General features: G+C 40.1%; 1 protein-coding gene across 1 annotated transcript in view; it reads right to left on the bottom strand.

Annotated features, from left to right (window-relative positions):
• Positions 1 to 18,874, bottom strand: part of TMTC1 (transmembrane O-mannosyltransferase targeting cadherins 1) — a 267,805-nt gene that overhangs the window by 95,794 nt on the left and 153,137 nt on the right. Inside the window, exon 9 of the mRNA XM_046012428.1 lies at positions 6,496 to 6,617. Within this exon, the coding sequence (XP_045868384.1) occupies positions 6,496 to 6,617 (122 nt within the window). The remainder of the gene's footprint in view (positions 1 to 6,495; positions 6,618 to 18,874) is intronic.

The following is an 18,874-nucleotide window of genomic DNA, read 5'->3' as shown; positions in this document are numbered from 1 at the left end:
AAACCTGTAAAATTTCCAAGAAAGCAGACTTGGGTGGGGGAGGAGTGTTGTGCACCCTCTGCTCCTCTTACCACCTTGTCACAGGAGAAAGGATATTTTAATACCAAAAATATAAGAAAGGCATAATTTCATAATTTAAAAAAGCACAGATAAAACGTTATGCAAAACCCACTACACTGTCTTTCTCTCTCCCCTCACCCTCCCAATTTTGCCACAGACCAGGGAAAAGTCTGTCAGGGAGATCTAAGCAACACTTGGAGACCACTGAGCAAGGCTAACACTCTGGTTTTACTGGTAGGAAAATAATTCCTCCAAGGCTGCCAAGCAGTAGGGGATAGGGCTGTGCTTATTTCCAGTTCAGTCTTCTTCCTACTGGATTTGCTAAGCTAAGCTTGTGCTGATATTGAGCGACTGCTTTGCTGATTTTCATATTTGGCCAAACTTTGATTTACTCTCAAATAATCATCACTCTCCTCTAGCAAGTCTGAAGAAGCCTATGCATAGACGGCTCCTCAGAAGGGGTTCCCAATATCGGAAAACGGAGTAGTATTACTTCTGAGGTACTTTCTCATTTTGCATGAGAAATACTGCAGTATTGCCCCCATAGTGACCCATGTAAGATTAAAAATTTCATTTCAAATTGATAGGTATGACCTGAAGGTAATCCTCAAAATAAAAAACGAATGGATTGGGGTAGTCATCATTTTTCCAATTTTCCACATCTGCTGTGTCCATAAGCTTAGGGATTTTGCAATACAAATGGCATCTTTCTACAAGTAGAGTAATTTTTTATATTTCTTTCTTCCCTCCAACATGTGGTATCTAACTTCTTTTTCTGTGGTTCCAACTATTCTTGATCAATGCTATCCATAATACTGGTTCTGCCTTCATTTATCCTTATCTGCTTCCTCTTTCTACTCATTCATGTTTTCTTAAAAGTAGCTTAGGAATTTGCTCTTTGGTGCTGAAGTGAATAAATCACCTTTAATCTGGCATGTAAATGGCTATCTGATCACATCCTGTGACTTCATTTGAGAGCTCTCAACAACTATTTCTGCTTCACTGATTCAAAGAAATTTTAGTCCTTTGAAGCATTCTAATGTGGTTTTTATAAAATACCAAAAAAGTAGCCATCAAATTATATGCCTCTCTGGAGAGAATAAGAGATCAAAATTTCTGTTAAAAAAAAAAAAAAAGTGATTTAAGCCCCAAACTCTCCAGCCTGTTCAAAAAGGAAATCTACAAAATAGACATTTATCACCAGAAGAGAAGATTATTCCAGTTTCTTTTGGTGGTGAAACTCTGACCCTAAAGCCATGCAATGATAAATAGCCTATTTCCACCCCTTTTATCTATAGATTTCAAAGTGCAAGTGAGAGGAAGGTGATATTTTGGGTCTTATCTAAGTTAGGATGGAGGGAGAACAGAAGCCAGAAGATTTCAGTGGCTTGGTAGTTGTTAGAAATAAAGGCAGAGATAAAAGAGCACTTGGTCTGACTTATTCTGGGCTTTTCTTGTAAAATAGCCAAATTAGCCCCTGGGCCTGATGGGAGTCACCCAGGATGCAGTGAGGGCGGACGTGACTTCTGTGGTGTTCATGGATGGAATCTAAGGCCAGGATTTGGCTCCATATCACTTGAAACAAACATTTAATGAGTAGAAAGCTCAACATCCTCAGAAGAATTACCCATTCAGCTTTTTACTTCTTTGTCCTATCGTTTGCTAAATGTCCTGAGACAACACAGATGTCTGCATAAAAAGGACAATGGGGTATTATCAAACTTCCACTGAGGACACTATGTATATGTTTCCCTCAAAGTACCTGGGCACTTAATGCTGTGGAAAACAGCTCCTTCTTGTCAAGGTCAAAATTTAAGGGGAGTCATGCAGAAAAGATTCCTGTGTATATAAAAGGCTTGGGAAATATTCTTCCCCATCCCCAAAGCCAATGTCTAATCTTAATAAATGCAACAGGCAACATCCAGTGTCCTCACACTTTCCTAGGGATGCCTATAGCACATGCAAACTTCTCTATGGTCCCAGGAAGCTTCCAGCATCTCTAAGGACTTCAGCACAGTTTATAAATATTGACAAGTTTTCTATGAAAATGGGGGACATTCTCTGGAAAAGATTTTACCCAGCAGTGACCAGCTGCCCCATCTCAGTGGAAAATAGTGGATAGTTGAGCAGAGAGCTGCTGAAACCCTCAGAAAATGATTACTGAATGTAAACACTCAAATGCATACATGCAGGTATTTGGGGAGAAAAGAAAGCTAGTCACCTTTTTTTTTTTTTTTTTTAAGATTTTGTTTATTCATTTGACAGACAGAGATCACAAGTAGGCAGAGAGGCAGGCAGAGAGAGAGCGGGAAGCGGGCTCCCCGCTGAGCAGAGAGCCTGATGCAGGGCTGGATCCCAGGACCCTAGGATCATGACCTGAGCTGAAGGCAGAGGCTTTAACCCACTGAGCCACCCAGGCACCCCTAGTCATCTCTCTTTTTTCTATCTTTTTATTTATTTATTTATTTTATTTTTTTAATAAACATATAATGTATTTTCATCCCCAGGGGTACAGGTCTGTGAATCACCAGGTTTATACACTTCATAGCACCTAGTCATCTCTTTAACGAAGACCAGCTTACTGACACTGATTTTGGATGACTCTGCACCAAGTCTGCAAAATGGAGCAAAATCCGAGTGGTTCTAAGAGGCAGGCACCTGTTCTTGGAAATACTGAGGATTTTTTCATATTCAGAACATTCATTTTAATCCAAATGAGCTTATTCCTATCGGAAAAGGGGCAGGAACACTACATTTTCTATTTTAGAGAAAAGAAAGGCAGAGAAAGGTCGGGGTGCCTGAGTGGCTCAGTTGGTTGAGCATCCTCTTGGTTTTAGCTAAGTCATGAGCTTAAGGGTTGTGAGATGGAGCCCCATTTTGGGCTCTGTGCTTGGTGCAGAGTCTGCTTGGGATTCTCTCTCTCCCTCTCATTCCTCCTCTCCCGGCTTGCGCATGTGCTTTCTCGCTTTCTCTCTTGTTCTAAAATAAATAAATAAATCTTTTAAAAAAGTCAAAGAAAGGTCTATTTAAGATATTACAACCCATGGAGAGCCAGAGCAGGCATGATTCTGTAGTTTAGGAAAATACACCTACCCTGGCGAAAGGAACCCCTTATTTTAACTAAGACATCCCATAAACAGATGATGACAGTATTAAGGGCTTAATAATGTTTACACAAGGGTCTCTTCCAGAAAAATGACATTTTAACCTCTTGTTTAAAATTCCAGCCCTTTTTTCCTCAGAAATTGTTCTCTTGTCTCTATATTAGGAAAGTTTGCTGCACATGCAACTCCTTGTCCCCTAGAATCCTAGATTCCTGAGGATTTATATCGCAGGACTCTCAGAAGTACACGTCCTGATCATGAAATGGAGCTAAGCTAAAAGTACGTTACTGTGTCCTGAAATGTTCCTTCTTTTCACTTATGAAGAATATTAAGATGTTATTATAAGAAAAGCAATGTAGGGGGTACCTGGGTGGCTCAGTGGGTTAAAGCCTCTGCCTTCAGCCCAGATCATGATCCCAGGGTCCTGGGATCGAGCCCCACATCGGGCTCTCTGCTCAATGGGGAGCCTGCTTCCCTCCTCTCTCTCTGCCTGCCTCCCTGCCTACTTTTGATCCCTGTCTGTCAAATAAATAAACAAAAAATCTGAAAAAAAAAAAAAAAAAGAGAGAAAAGCAATGTAGTTTGGAAGGTGAGAGGTCCTTCAGTAGATAAAGAGTGCATTCCAGCTCTACCCCTCTTGGGCAACTTCACTAACTTCTTAGCATCCAGGTGTTATATTTTTGTAAAACAAGGTAATGCCATCAGCTACTTAGGGAGCTGATATCAATCAATAACACTTATATATTTTTTACTGACCACATATAATGCAAAACGCTTTCTGAGTTTTTTAAAATGATCTTCTCATTTAATGCTCACAATGTCTCATTGAGTTAGGTGCTATTATGTTCATTTTATGAGGGAAGTGAGGCTTTGAAATATCACACTCATCCTTAAGCCAGAATTCAAACATGGGCCCCCTGACTTCAGAGGGTAGCTATGGATTACTACATCAACAATGCGAGTGAACTGATAACATAAATATAATATGTTTAGCATAGCTAGTGACATATAACTGAGGTTCACTTGAAGTTTTGGTACAATTAACATTAACTAGTGTTTATCAGCAGTGAAACTCTTTGAGGCCAGACACCGAGACTCACTTTTTTTTTTTTTTTTTTAAAGATTTTATTTATTTATTTGACAGACAAAGATCACAAGTAGGCAGAGAGGCAGGCAGAGAGAGAGGAGGAGGAAGCAGGCTCCCTGACAAGCAGAGAGCCCGATGCGGGGCTCGATCCCAGGACCCTGAGGTCATGACCTGAGCTGAAGGCAGAGGCTTTAACCCACTGAGCCACCCAGGTGCCCCGAGACTCACTTTTTTTTGTAGCTTCAGATTCTAGTACGGAATGCAGATGTGCTCTGTGGAGACTTGTTAGGTTATGAACGAACACGGATTCCACTTGGAATCATCTGCACTAACGAGCAGTACTGCCTGAAGCCACTTTCAGCTGGTCTAAGCAAAACCCTATCTAGAACAGACACTGAGTCCCCTTCGTCCTCATATTTCCTATTAGCAAGGCCTCACAAGCCTGTTATCTCACAGCCATACAGAATACAAAGAATCTGTGTTGTATTTGTCTATAACAAACAGTATTTATCAAGAAATAACCTCCTTCACAAATGGTGCGGAAGACACAAAGAAAATGAAGGACTGCCCTCTCTCTTTAACCAAGTCAAAACAAGAAGCTGTAAAAACTTAGAAAAACTGTTAGGTATTTGGTTTGAGGGCAATCAAAGGTTAATGAAGTTAAGTCCTAATTGTTTGTATCTTTAAATTTCTTACTCAATATCAATTAATGAAATTAAAATCTATTGATATTTATATTAATTTTAAAATAAAATTTAAAGTTAATATTTATATTAATTTTAAAATAAAATTTAAAGTTAATTAAAATTCCTATCCAAAGGATAAAAAAATGCCGACTCAAAGGGGCACATGCATTCTGACGTTTACAGCAGCACTGTCAAAAAGAGCCAAGAGCCAAATTATGGAAAGAGCCCAAATGTCCACTGACTGATAAATGGATAAAGGAGATATGGTACACACACACACACACACACACATTACTAGGCCAGCATCAAGAATGAAATCTTGCCAGTTGCAATGACATGCATGGAGGTACAGTATACTATGCAAAGTGAAACAGGTCAGTCAAAGAAAGAGAAATACCATATGATTTCACTCGTATGTGGAATTTAGGAAACAAAAGAGATGAACATAGGGAAGAGGGTGGGAAGCAAACGGTAAGAGACTGTTAACAAGAGAGAACAAACTCAGGGTTGCTGGAGGGGAAGTGGGCGAAGGGATGGGCTAAATGGGTGATGGGCATTAAAGAGGCCACTTCTTGTGATAAGCATTGGGTGTTATACATAAGTGATGAATCACTGAATTCTACTCTTAAAAAGCAATATTACAGGATATGTTAACTAACTAGAATTTAAATAAAAATATGAAACAAAAATAAAATTCAAAAAATAAAATAAAATTCCTAACTCAATACTAATAAATAAAAATAATGATTTCATTATAATATTTTGGTTTAGGATATTGCCTTCTACACAATTTCATTCTTACATGACATTCATGACACTACTGAACTTTAGGAAGTTTACTAATATCCCTATTTAAAAAATGTTAAGCCTCGGTACAAAAAAGCTTCATATCTTGCTCAAGGTTATACAATGAATGAATGGCAGAACCTCTCAGGGGACATTTCCAGATATCTGAAAAGAAATGTAGCCTTGAACACTGACATCTGAATAAGACAAGAGAACAGACAAGCTTCAGCCCAGTTCAAATATTCAGAGATAAGTGGCACTGTGTAATCACATATGGCTGAATACTCTTTATAATTTTTAACCATTTTCTTTCTCAAGGACATATTTTCTTGAGATTTTACCTATTTTTTAAATTAAAGAAGAAAGGAAGAGAAACAGAAAGAAGAAGATAGAAATTAATTACACTCTTGCTACTTAACATAGTAATTTTACGCAATCCACATACTTCTAGAAAATTACTACAATTACTTGCAATGAAACATAGATATTGGGGTAAATGACTGCCGCTGAAATCCTGAATATATTCCAGTCAATGCTTCACATCTAACGGTCAAGCTTCCAGCTGCAGGTAAGCCGCTCTACACCAGAGTGAAAACGCGCCAGCTTGAGCTCACCCACACCTCTCTGCGGCTATTGTGAAAGCTGAGGTAATAAATGCCTCAGCTCCACAAGGACCTAATTGTGACACATGCAAAGGACTGTCCCTCTGGAACTATCCGTATTGGTGATGGAAGGCAGGTCTCGTAAAGTGGAAATCACGAACGATAATTACCTAGGCATGTAAAGGACTCTCTCGGCCACCACAAAACCCACCCTGAAGAAGAGATTGCTGGCTGGAATGAACGGGAAAACCAGGAACAACAAGCCCACTAAAACTTCCTTGTGCTCCAGTCTCTGAAACACACAACAGTGAAGGACAAATTAATTTTTAAAAACTTTCACTTCAGTCGGCATTTAACCAATTCTTTCATTCTCAAGTTCTCATTGATGGAATGAATAAATCAGACCGATGCAAACGCTTTGATCAGTGAGTTGAATTCATCAGAGAAAGCCCTCGGGCTGAAACCCCTGGCAAGTCACACGTTCCCCACCCAGAAACTTCTGATAATTGCATATGAGCAGTGACCATTGCTCCTTGTTTTGGGCCAGTCCTACAGCAACCCTACTTCTTGCTTCTGGTCCCTTTCAGAATCTCTGTCCGAGAGCAAAGCAGCTTAATAGAATCAAGCTCACTAAGGCATCACAGAGAATTATTGTCCTCTCAGAAATAGAATGCATAAAAAAAAAAAAAACCCACAATAAACCCACACAAAGCTTACCAGGAGCTTAGCATAAGGCTTGGCATAAAAGAAATTAAATGCAAATAGTAAAATTCAGAGAACCAATGAGAGAGATCATTAAAGCTGAGAAAATTTTAGCTCAAATTATGCCAGTATTTTCTCCATGAAATTTTTTGGCATCAAAGTCATTACAATAATTCATTAAATTGACAAAGCACCTTTCTCTAATATTATATATTTACTGTAGATCTAAATTTGTCAAGATTTTTCTGTCACTTCTCTTTAACAGAAAAAATTATTTATTACTAATAATTCGCTATAATGGACACCGTAAAGTTAGTTTGTATTTCCATGACTGTCTATGATACGGACACATTTGAAGACAGGCTTATTTAAAACACACCTTAATATATAGGATGACATTATTTTTTCTTTTTAAAACAGTTTAAGAAAACCAAATAGAGCTTTGCATATTACAGTTATAAATATTTCTTACAAACATTTAAAAGTGTATTACTTTTAATAATTGTATAAGACTAAATAAAAGTTTAAAAAATAAAACTTCCTAATACCAACTACTAATGCTTTAAGTGGACAAAGTGAAAGATTTTTAACATCTTGAGAAATTTGTCACCTGGATTTTATTAAAATATTTGTTTTGCTGACTATAATATATAGAGTAATAAAATTCCAGAGAGCAGTTCCACAAGAATAAATGTGATTTGGACAATTTCCCTTAAATAATTAATGGTTCTATAAGTTATGATCTCATTTTTTTTTACCTTAAGGAAACATATTCTTTAGAATTAAAAGATGAAAGGGAAAAAAAGGCTTTCATAACAAGCCTTCAACTGAAATGGATGCAACTGGATGATGTTATATTTTCTCTGACCCACTAAAATTGAGAAAAAAAATAGGTGAGAAAAGTAGCAAGTTCATTATATTTAAAAGCCGCAACCTATTTTTTTTAATTTAGATTATACTTTGAATTTACAAAGTACATTTCATCTCAAGAACTTAAAGTTTAGGTACATTTCATCTCAAGAACTTAAAGTTTACATAATTTAAAGAAGAATAACACCCTCATAACAATCAAGAACAAGTATTTCTTTGCTAAAACTGAAAATGAATCCCAGAGAATGAGTGTCTTGCCCAGTGTTCCTCATGAACTCTTGGCCTATTACTAAGTAGGGGGTTGATGTCCTATTTCTGTCAATGCACTTTTATTTTTAGCTATAGTTGACTCCTTCTTTGAAGCCTATCAAAACATGAAATATTTTTTACAAGAATTCGCATATTGTCCCACAGAAATTTCTGAAGAGAACTTAATATGTTCTACTTATTAATCTATAGAATTAAGAAGAATATAAACAGAACCCAAACCAGGCCATTAGCCACGTCCCTGGATAGTGTCACATCCAGTGAGCCACCTCTCTGGCTGTCCTCAAGGTTAGGAAAGAACAGTCCTCACGGAGGAGCTGAAGGAGACATCACTTCCATACCTCCAATCTCACACCTTCTTTCCTGAGCAAAGGCTGCCTTCCTCACTCCGGTGGCCAGGGATTTATGTCCTTTACTCAGCAAAATCCCCAGTGCTTTCAGGAGCCCCTAGGTTGGGAGGAGGCAGGTGTCCTGACATGTAGGCACACAACTCCATGCCTGCCCCCTCTCCCACCCAACCCTGCAGGGGGCAGGACCCCCACGGATCTCCCCACTGCTGGGGACAGGGAATGACAGTCAAGGAGCCCCCAGCCTCCCCCAGAAGACTGACCTGCAAACTGAAAACTCACTACACCATGTGTTCCTTGTTCCTCCACCGGGTTCTTCAGGCTCCAAGAGCATCTTTATTTCCTTCATGGCCATCATCCCAATTGTAATTACACATTTATCTGTGTGTTTCCATCTTTATAAAATGTCTGTCTTCCCCAGGAGACTGGGAGCCAGGAGGGCAGGAAGCTGGTCAGCTGTGTTCACTGGTACATGATCTGTGCTTAGCTCAGTGCCTGACATTTAATGGGTGCTCGGAAATACTTGTAGAATAAATCAGTAAGTGAATAAATGTACCCAGCAATGGAGAAAACTGGATGTAAGAAGGGGAGAAGTTACGGAGGACATCCTGGTGGAGGTAATGATCTGAGTTTGAAAAAAATTAATGAATGCGTAGGAGGCAGACAAATTTGGTTGTGGTTGAGAACTGGCAGAGGAGGAGCTGGTCCTAAGGGGAGCTTTTTGTTCAACTCAGTCAAAGACAGTGGCACAGCACCCAAACTCAATGAAGTTTTACTATTCTGTTTTGTCTTGAGAAAAATAATATTCACGACAAATTCTTTATTCTTAAATTAAATTGATGATCATACCCTTTGTCTTCCCTCCTCCCTCTTCAGTCAAGAGAGAGAGAAAATAATCAGAAATGTATTTCTCTAAACGGTAAGTCAATCAATCAAACAGAAAGTTGTAAAGTTAGGGGAAAATGTCATAGACATGGCTGAATTTCCTAGAATGAGAAAGAGTGGGAGGGAATCCAGTTTCGCATGTTGTGGATCACAGATGTGACAAAACTGGTTAAATAATTTAAAGCTTATTTCAGCCTAACAGAAACTCAAACAAAATATGAGTGGAGGGAGGGAGAGGAAATTTGTGACTTTCCAAAGTACACAGAGTGCATTCAATTTCTAGGAATAGAGGCAAATGGAAATTTACTTATTCAAATTACAGTAGGAGGTAAAAAGGAGTCTTAAAAGAGCTAATCATATGGCTATTAATAATGTGCATTATTTGATTAACTGTGCAACTTCAGAGTTAATTTATTTCTTTGAGCTTTAACCTGATGATCAGTAAAACAAAAGAAAGGATATTGATACCTATTCTGTCTGTAGGAAAATGTGTGACAGATTCAGGATGACAGATGGTAGGTCTGATTCTTTCCTGGCTTGGGATGAAGCACAGAAGCATGACCCTCAGCTGCAAGGAGATAAGAGCTCTCCACACCTGCTGGAGGTTTTGTTCAGCTGCTGTCACCACAACACCTCTCCCATCAAGCAGCTAAGTAAGGGAAGAGCAGTAGTTTTCTCAGGACCGTGAGGGACCTCAGAGGAAACATCATTCCAGAATCCAAGTCTAGCCTGGCAGCTTCTGGTTTTTTTCTCTCCCTTCTCCCTATTCTCAGATGACTTTTCAAAACACAGGTCACAGATAAGAGGACACACACACAGACACGTGCGTGCATGCTGTGTCCAGCAGGGTATGGGTGTATGTTCAGAAGAGGACCCCTCCCGGCCCCATTCAAAACAGACAACAATCCACTGCTCTCCACTGCTCACCGTTCCCTTCCAGAAAGGCAGAGAATGGACCTCATTATGGTAATTTTTTTCAAAGATTTTCTTCTTAATTTCTAAATCATTTCTATACCCAATGTGGAGCTCGAACTTACAACCCTGAGATCAAGAGTTCCATGCTCTACCAACTAAGCGAGCCAGGTGACCCCTCATTATAGTAATTATTATCACTGTTAATATATTTTCTCCCACCTCTACAGTTTTCAGGAAAATGGTACAGTGCATGTAGGGTATGAGTATGTTCTCAGAGTTCTAGATATAACACAGCTGTATTTCAATTCTAAAGATTTATTTGGCAGCGCTGGGCTCTCACTGTCTGCATCTAATTTATCAATCTTCCGAGAAGCTGATGACAGTTGAGCTGAGCTCCCCTCTTCAGCCCCAGGAGACAGGTGTTTGCCAAGGTGACAACAGGCATGGCTGCCAGTATGTACTAGGCCCCCCTTTTCCTTTCTGTTTAGGGGTCTATTCCTTCCATTACACTACGAATTTCTTGATGACGGTCACCATCTCATTTAAACTTGTTACCTAGATACGTGGCACACACAGAATTGGCATTCAACTCGTATGAGCTGCAACAGTAAAGCTCAGTGATGAAGCTGCATACACACTACCAGGGTTCTCTAGAAGAGCCTTTTCAGGGACTTCCTGTCAAGACAATCTTTTACTTTTGGTAACACTTTGAAACACGGTATTTGCAGCATTAATTTGGGGGTAAAAAGTCCTCAGTCTCTGAGCATCTAAGAGCATCCCATAAGGGTCTGGCAGACTGACCGACAGCACTAAGGCTTTTTTTTTTTTTAAAGATTTTATTTATGTATTTATTAGAGTGAGAAAGAGAAAGAGCACAAGCATGGGGAGCAGCAGTCAGAGGGAGAGGGAGAGGCAGGCTCCCCACTGAACAAAGAGCCTGAAACAGGGCTCAATCCCGGGACTCCTGGATCATGACCTGAGCCAAAGGCAAATGCTTAACTGAGCCACCCAGGTGCCCCAGTACTGAGGTATTTTAATCAAGACATACACACACCTTCTGCACTACTCTGATTCCATTCACTGCTACTTGACTCTCCCGTCTTGCCCCATCCTTTGGTTTGTATGCTCAGGAAAAGTAACATCTCTTACTTTATTGGGATTCAATTTTAATTTTTAAAATAATTTATTCAGATTTCTAATCACATTACTACTATTGTCATTGTGAAAGTTCTTTTTAATTGAAGTCAAGTTATTTGATCATCTGGAATCCCTTGTGACTACAAGTACTTCCTCACCTCTTGTGAGGGGTCTGCTCTGAATTCCAGTCACAGAGCCGGGCAGTGAATGAGGCTCCTTCTCTGGCTAACTGACTCCCAAACAGCGACCCTACAGCAGCCAACCCAAATTTGTGCAAGTTTAAATAATGATTGAACCTCACAACGACTCTGCGGAGGTGTAACTATTCCTGTGGTAAACTGCTGTATGTCTCAGACCTTTGGGTCCTTCATGAATAACTATAACCATCATCAGTACAAATGCCAGGGAGTTACGTCAATATTTCTGGGAGAAAGAGTTCTCAAGGTTGCATACAACCTCAGCTCTCCTTCCTGCAAAACTGGGGAAACTGGGCTCTCCTTATGTACATTTTAAGAATTCTTTTGTGGCCCAATACCCCTCCGACTGTCCACAGGAAATGCATCAAGTCTCCACTTGAGCAAAACAGAGGCTTCAGTTGATTTAAAACATCATGAACTTCCAATCTACAAAAGCCCTTAGACACTCTCAAGGATGGGGATAATACCAACAGCATTAAATGAATTGAGAACTGGGCCCCAAATGCTAACTCAGGAGCCACAAAGGATGATTTCAAGACCAGAATGGGAAGTGCCAAGTGAGGACAGAAAGAGCTTGGCCATTTGGGACAAGAGGGTACTGTCTGAGCTCTGCACAATCATACCTCGAACTTATGCCCCCTGAGCTGCCCTCCTGTCTACCTGATCTTCACTGTTGGCTGTGTTCTCCTCTGCATCTTACAGCCCCTTCCTCCTCCACCTCCGCCTGGCAGTTGCTCAGTTCACCCATCTGCAGGCATAACTCCTGTCTGGGATTCCTTTCCATGATCACAGCTCTCATATCTTTGCCCCCTGGTGACAGCCCTGTCCTCTTTTTAGGTCATCTGGCAGGTGTCACTGTGCATGTTGGCTCCACGAACCCTGATGGTATCACTGCAAACATACCCTTCGCAAACTCTTCAATCACCCCATCAGCCTTGTCGTGTGTTTCCTGCCGGGACCCTGTCTGGCAGATCAGCTCAGAGTGGAAAGGTAGATAGGGATGGAAGCCAAGCTGTGGATGCCAAGGAAGGATCAGAACCCTGGTTTTTATGAGCTGACAGGAGAGGTGGCTCTAGTCCACCCTTGCCTCAGTCCCATCCTTACATTTTTATATTTCCATTAGGTGTCAGTTTTTGGCTAAACCACCCTTTTTTAAGGCCACTAAGGTTATAGAAAAATTTAAATACTGTTTTTACACAGTCATTAAGCGTATGTCTGTCTTCGGCTCAGGTCATGATCCCAAGGTCCCAGGATCGAGCCCTGCACCAGGCTCACTGCTCAGTGGGAAGCCTGCTTCTCCCTTTCCCACTCCTGCTGCTTGTGTTCCCTCTCTCGCTGTCTCTCTCTGTCAAATAAATAAAATCTTAAAAATAAATAAATAAAAACAGTAAAGACAGACATCAATCTGATAGAGCTTTTATTCTGGCCAATGAGGTTGAGACCGATCTCTCTAGCTGAAGGGGAAGTTTGGAATTTTTACTGCTCTTATACCTACCCAACACAAGAGACCACTTGTTATGCCTCAGACAAGACCCAGAATCTAAACTCAGTAAGAACAACACAGGAGGCAGAAGGAATCTTGGGCAGTCTTAAAGGTAGAGAGAAGAAGAAAACCCGAAAGCTGATTCTAAGATCCTCGGTCACGGTCATGGTCACAGGGGCCAGATTCGTTTGTGACTATGTATCCAACTGGGAGCCTCAGTTAGGCCCAATGGCAACAATGCTGCACCGGGAGAGGTCTAAGGACAGTCCTCCAATAACATGAACACTCTTCATGTCTCACAGGTAGGCATGGGATGTACTATGGAAGGGTTTTTCTTCCCTAGCTGAAATGGATGGGATAAGCTGAGCTAGGTGGGACAAAAATGGCACAGGCTCAGGATCTCGACAGCAGAGCTGCCAACCCACACTCTCCTTGGCTCGAACTGGTGTGATCGTTTCCTCACTTCCATGTGCTCTAAAATTTACTCATAAATTTTAGAAAATGTTAAATTTTCTAAATGTTAAAAGGGGAAATGAATGAGGAAATTATACCCCCTCAGAGACAAAAGTAGATTTGTACACTCTGTGTCTTCTCTGAGCCAATTTAAACACGGCTTTCTCCCTCTGCCAAGCTTTTCTTCACTAAGAAGCATAGCCAGATGCGCTAATGAACAGAAAGCTGAAGGCAGATTAAAATTAGAGCATTCGTAAACTGACATTTTCGATTTCTGGTCTTTGGTGCTGGACTTCATTTTTCTGCCCTGTGCTTTGTTTGATTTGGTTTTAATCAACAGTCTGAATCTTCATGCCAACACGAGTTCCTGAGATTGAAATTCCTTATCTCACAAGAGCACACAAGTACGTCTCACAGTTAAATCAGGTGGAAGAGTGAAGCTCTCCGATCATCTTCCTCTAATTGAGGATAAATGCATTTGGAGCATTATTTGCAAATATGTGTTACATTCTGCATGTGTGTTTTAAGTGTTTAAAGAAAAATAAAAGCAAAAATCTTTTAAAAGACACTTTAGAAGAGCCATGATTGGTAAATATCAGTCTAATGCAAAAGAATGCCATTCGCCTAGTTAAGAAAGCACTAGTAAGGAGTTAAAATGTTGTTCAAGAAACCTTTCCCTGAGTAGAATGAAACTATTTACAGGAATTTTTGGAACTTGAAAGCTGTGTAATTTTTTTAAAGTGAGGAAGACTAGGGGTGCCTGGGTGGCTCAGTCATTAAGTGCCTGCCTTCAGCTCTGGTCATGATCCCAGGGTCCTACCATCCAGCCCCGCATCGGGCTCTCTGCTTACTGGGAAGCCTGCTTTTCCCTCTCTCACTTCCTCTGCTTGTGTTCTCTCTCTCGCTGTGTCTCTCTCTGTCAAATAAATAAATAAAAATCTTAAAAACAAAACAAAACAAAAACGTGAGGAAGACTAGAAAGATGGAAGGTCACGTCTGAACAATTATGGTATGTGCACTATCATACATGGGAGAAATGTGGAGGGCGCAGGAAAAACCACCTGGTAAGTTGTAAATGGTGGAGGATATATAGGGAAAACAAGTATCTCTCAAGCACAAACCACATGCCAGACCTTGGGCTGAAATCTTTCCACTGAAACTTCATGATAATATTATAAGATCAGTAATTATCTCCTCTTGTACAGATAAGAAATTGAGGTGCAGAGGACTTAAGACACAGATCCAAGTTGATACAATTAGCGAGAAACAATGGTTTCAAACTGAGGTCTAGCTCACCGCAAAGCCCGTGTGTGAGTATGTGTTTGTGTGTGTACGCATGCACAAACACACATTGGGGGGATTTCAGCCTTTCGCTGCTTTCTGGTTTTGCAGCAGAAATACACTGACTGCAGATGAGACCCAGCAACTTGGAGGTGACCAAGTAAGGTACCAAGAAGGTAGTCCAGAAAATCACACCCGAGGGCCTGTGACAGAAAGCTGCATGGATTCACTCCACCAGATCGATGCAGATGCTAGTGGATGTGCGGCAGAGAATGTGTGCAAATCTCGTTCTAACAGCCAGCCTCTGGAAGAAGGGACATATCCCTATCTACCACATACAACAGAGTAAGACATCATGTAGCTGAATGATCTTACTGAATCTAAGTCAAAATTATATCTGAGAAGTCTCAAGGGAGGAATAATGATATTTTTGACATAAGAAATCAAATAATGTGATGGAAATGCCCTCCTCAGTATGGAAAATAAGACTACATTTGTATTCTAATGACCACAGAAACACAATGAATAAACTATGTGAAACAAAGACCTTCTAAATTTTAAATCTACACATGCTCTATAACTTGTTATTGCTCTAAGCTTCCATTTTTTAATATTCAACTGTTTTTCTATGAACTGTTTATGCAGGAAATCTTCCAGTAATGCATCAATGTGACAACCACTTATTCTTTATATCTATTTTATACGTAATATAAATTTATATAATACTATATACAAATATATAAAACAATAATAAAATATATATAAAGAAAGACAGTATTCACTCAGGAAGATGGAAGATTTGGAAAATCAACAGTGGTGTGGCTCTAAGAGATGTGTGTTTACGTATGTTGAGATCAAAGCTTGCTGAGGAGGAAGGGGGAGGGAGAAAAGAACCAGGATCTCCATCAGACACCCCGGAACCTATCTAGAGGAGGGTCAGTGATACACTAGATAAGATACCTGTGAGAAGCAAGGAGAGAAAAGTCACACTCTCCTCTCCATATCCAGCTCTGGCTGGCAGAATGAATATGACACAGGTAATGCCCCAGAATCCCGGATCAAGAACTGTAACTCAATAAGGTGACCCAGTATGGGAGGGAGGCAGGAACAATTAACCAATTTCTCCCCTCTGTGAGGGTTCAGTTAGGGACCAGGATGGACTTAGCCACAGAAGCCAAGTCATGAGTGAATTTAGCTTCAAAGAATTCACTTGTTTCAATTCACTTTGATGAATTCACAGTTCACTCTGAAGAATTAATTTGAGCAAACAGAAGCAGAGGATAAATTAGATGCATAAATTGTTTCGTTCCTATGAGAGTGTACAATCAGGGCAGAATTCGGTTCTACCTAAAGTTACTGTTCAAATGCTTCCATTAAGGAGAAGTTCCTCTGCCAAAATCTTCCAAAGCAGGATGGCACAGACTTTTTTTGTTGTTGTTTAGAAAAAGACAAGGTGTTTAACTTTTTCACACAGTGAGTCACACTCACCAAAAAATATGATTCATCTACTTGGGATTGTCACAGAGGAGACAGTACCTTCCCTCTGTAATCTAAAATAAATAAGAAGGAACAACAAAAATCCCACTTAGTTTCACACAATAAAGATCTAGATATTTTAGAGCAGCATTTCTTAAATAAGATAATTCACCATGCTTTATCAAACAAACCTCAGAGAAATATTTGGCTTACTTTAAGTTTGTGAAATATGAAGTAACAGAAATTTAGAAAGCTTCTTTTTCTTAAAGATTTTATTTATGCAGAGAGACACTGGGAAAGAGGACGAGCAGGGAATGTGGAGAGGGAGAGAGAGAAGCAGACTTCCCACTGGGTAGGGAGCCTGATGTGAGGCTCAATCCCAGGATCCTGGGATCATGACTTGAGCTGAAGGCAGATGCCTAACTGACTGAATCATTGAGGCACCCCCAGACAGCTTCTTTTTTAACAGGTTAAAAACAACAAAAAAGTGAGGTTTACTTGGACAGCTGAGCTCCTAGAGGAATTACTATTAATAAGTGGATCCGAATCCTGTTATCCATCAATGTGCTCATCCAAAATCCAAATATCTTCTATAATCAAAATATGTTGCATCTCATTGCTAAGACCCACTACTTGGTTCTGAAACATTTTGGTGATAAAAGCTGGATGGATCATTTTGTTTCATCAGAAATCACTGAAAAGTTTTTTCCAAATAACCGGCATGACTAAATCATGCTCTTCTCCAACCCTTAACTGGGCATTCAAACAGCCTGCCAACCACTTTACAGGCTACCTTCCATTTTAAAAGGACAAATTCAATAGACTTATAAATGCAACAAAGGATAGAAACAAAGGCCCTGTTTAAAATAGTTATTAAATAGAGATGGACCCTGACTTAGGATGGTTCCAGTTATTCGAGACTTTATGATGATGGGAAAGTGATAGGCATTCAGTAGAATCTGTACCTTGAATTTTGAATCTGGATGTTTTCCTGGGCTAGCGATACACACTGCTGTCCTCTCTGTGATACTGGGCACCAAGCCACGGCCCCTCCTGATCAGCCGTGAGGACAAGCAACTGATCCACTGATGACCATTCTGCACCCATACAACCGGCCTGTCTGTCACTTTCGGTACAGCACTCAGTACCTTCCAGGAGATATTCAACACTTCGTTATAAAACAGGCTTTGTGGTGGGGGATTTTGCCTTACTATAGGCTAGGTGGATTAAATGCATTTTCAACCTATATTTTCCATTTTTTTAGGTTAATCAGGATGCAATCCCATCGGAAGATCTGTGCTTGTAATTCCAAGTTCAGAAATTCAAACCCCTATGATCGCTGTCCATAGGGACGGCTTTCTACCACATACCAACAACAGAAATCTCCAACGTGTATATAAAAGAGAAGTTCAGTATATCTATATGAGGCTTGACAAAAAAATAAAACAACTTAACTACATAATCACTAATTAGGAGTCAACCCCCCCCCCTTGGGAAATTCTTACAAAGTAAGAGAATAAATGTTTCAGACAGAAAAACAAAGAGTAAAAATTTTCCTCCAACAAGCCCTGACACTGAATTATTCCCAAGTGAAATCACTGTCAGAGTGAGGACCTAAATCTATACTAGGCAAAAAAAACTAGCGTTTACTGCCAAAGTCACCCAAACCAAAAGAACTTGTGGTATACTGTAATGAAGAAAATTTAAGGCTATACCAGAGAGGTTGACATTAATAAATGCTCTTCCTAATTAATCACTTTTTAATACCAAATGCCACAGTCCTGAGTCACAAACTGACAAGTCCATTTGGCCATTTAAAGTTACCAGGTCCCTTTGTAAATAATGGTGGCCTCTGGCAATTAGACCCAGCCAGAAGGGATTAAAAAAATGAAAGCACAGTTGCAGAGAATATTCTGCCAAAAGCGCAACCATTTATTAGCAAACAGGGACACAATGGCTTATCATGGAGCTCAAGGAAGTCCTTTGTCCACCAGCTTTCCCACAAGAACCACCCGTGAAAGGACCTATATGCTGAGGCAAGAACCATTCACTTTCTACTCAGGGAAGACAAAGTCTACTCTGTCAAGTGGCTTCTTGTAAATCAAACCCCTGCAGGCAAAAATAGAATTTTTAAACTTTCTCCAGAGACAAGAAAAACCACATGTGGAGAGATGTATGTTGTGTCACTTTGGTCTTACCTTTGAAACTGCCACTTAACATACCAATGGGTTGAAGTGACACTTGCTTCCCCAAACTGTAACATTCTATGGGCAGCCTTGTGTGTCTCTCAGGCCTCATCAATGTGAGCAGTCACAGTCACTGTTGTATCAAATGCTGGCCTCCCCATACAATGAAAACCAAGATTCCATGGATCTCAGCTTTCACTCGCTGTTGACAGGTTGTAAACTCAAACTCTAAAAGAAATGGTTTCAAAGGAATGCCTTTTCAGGTGGTATTGACTGCTAAAGGGGTAATAAACATGAAAATTCTTCTGATGAAGCTGTGGTGGTGGGGGTATTGTTTTTGAAAATACAAA

The sequence above is a fragment of the Meles meles genome, chromosome 7, assembly GCF_922984935.1.
Source record: "Meles meles chromosome 7, mMelMel3.1 paternal haplotype, whole genome shotgun sequence".
Taxonomy (NCBI): domain Eukaryota; kingdom Metazoa; phylum Chordata; class Mammalia; order Carnivora; family Mustelidae; genus Meles; species Meles meles.
Note: the sequence above shows the minus strand (reverse complement) of the source record. Positions and strands in the feature narration are given on the sequence as shown.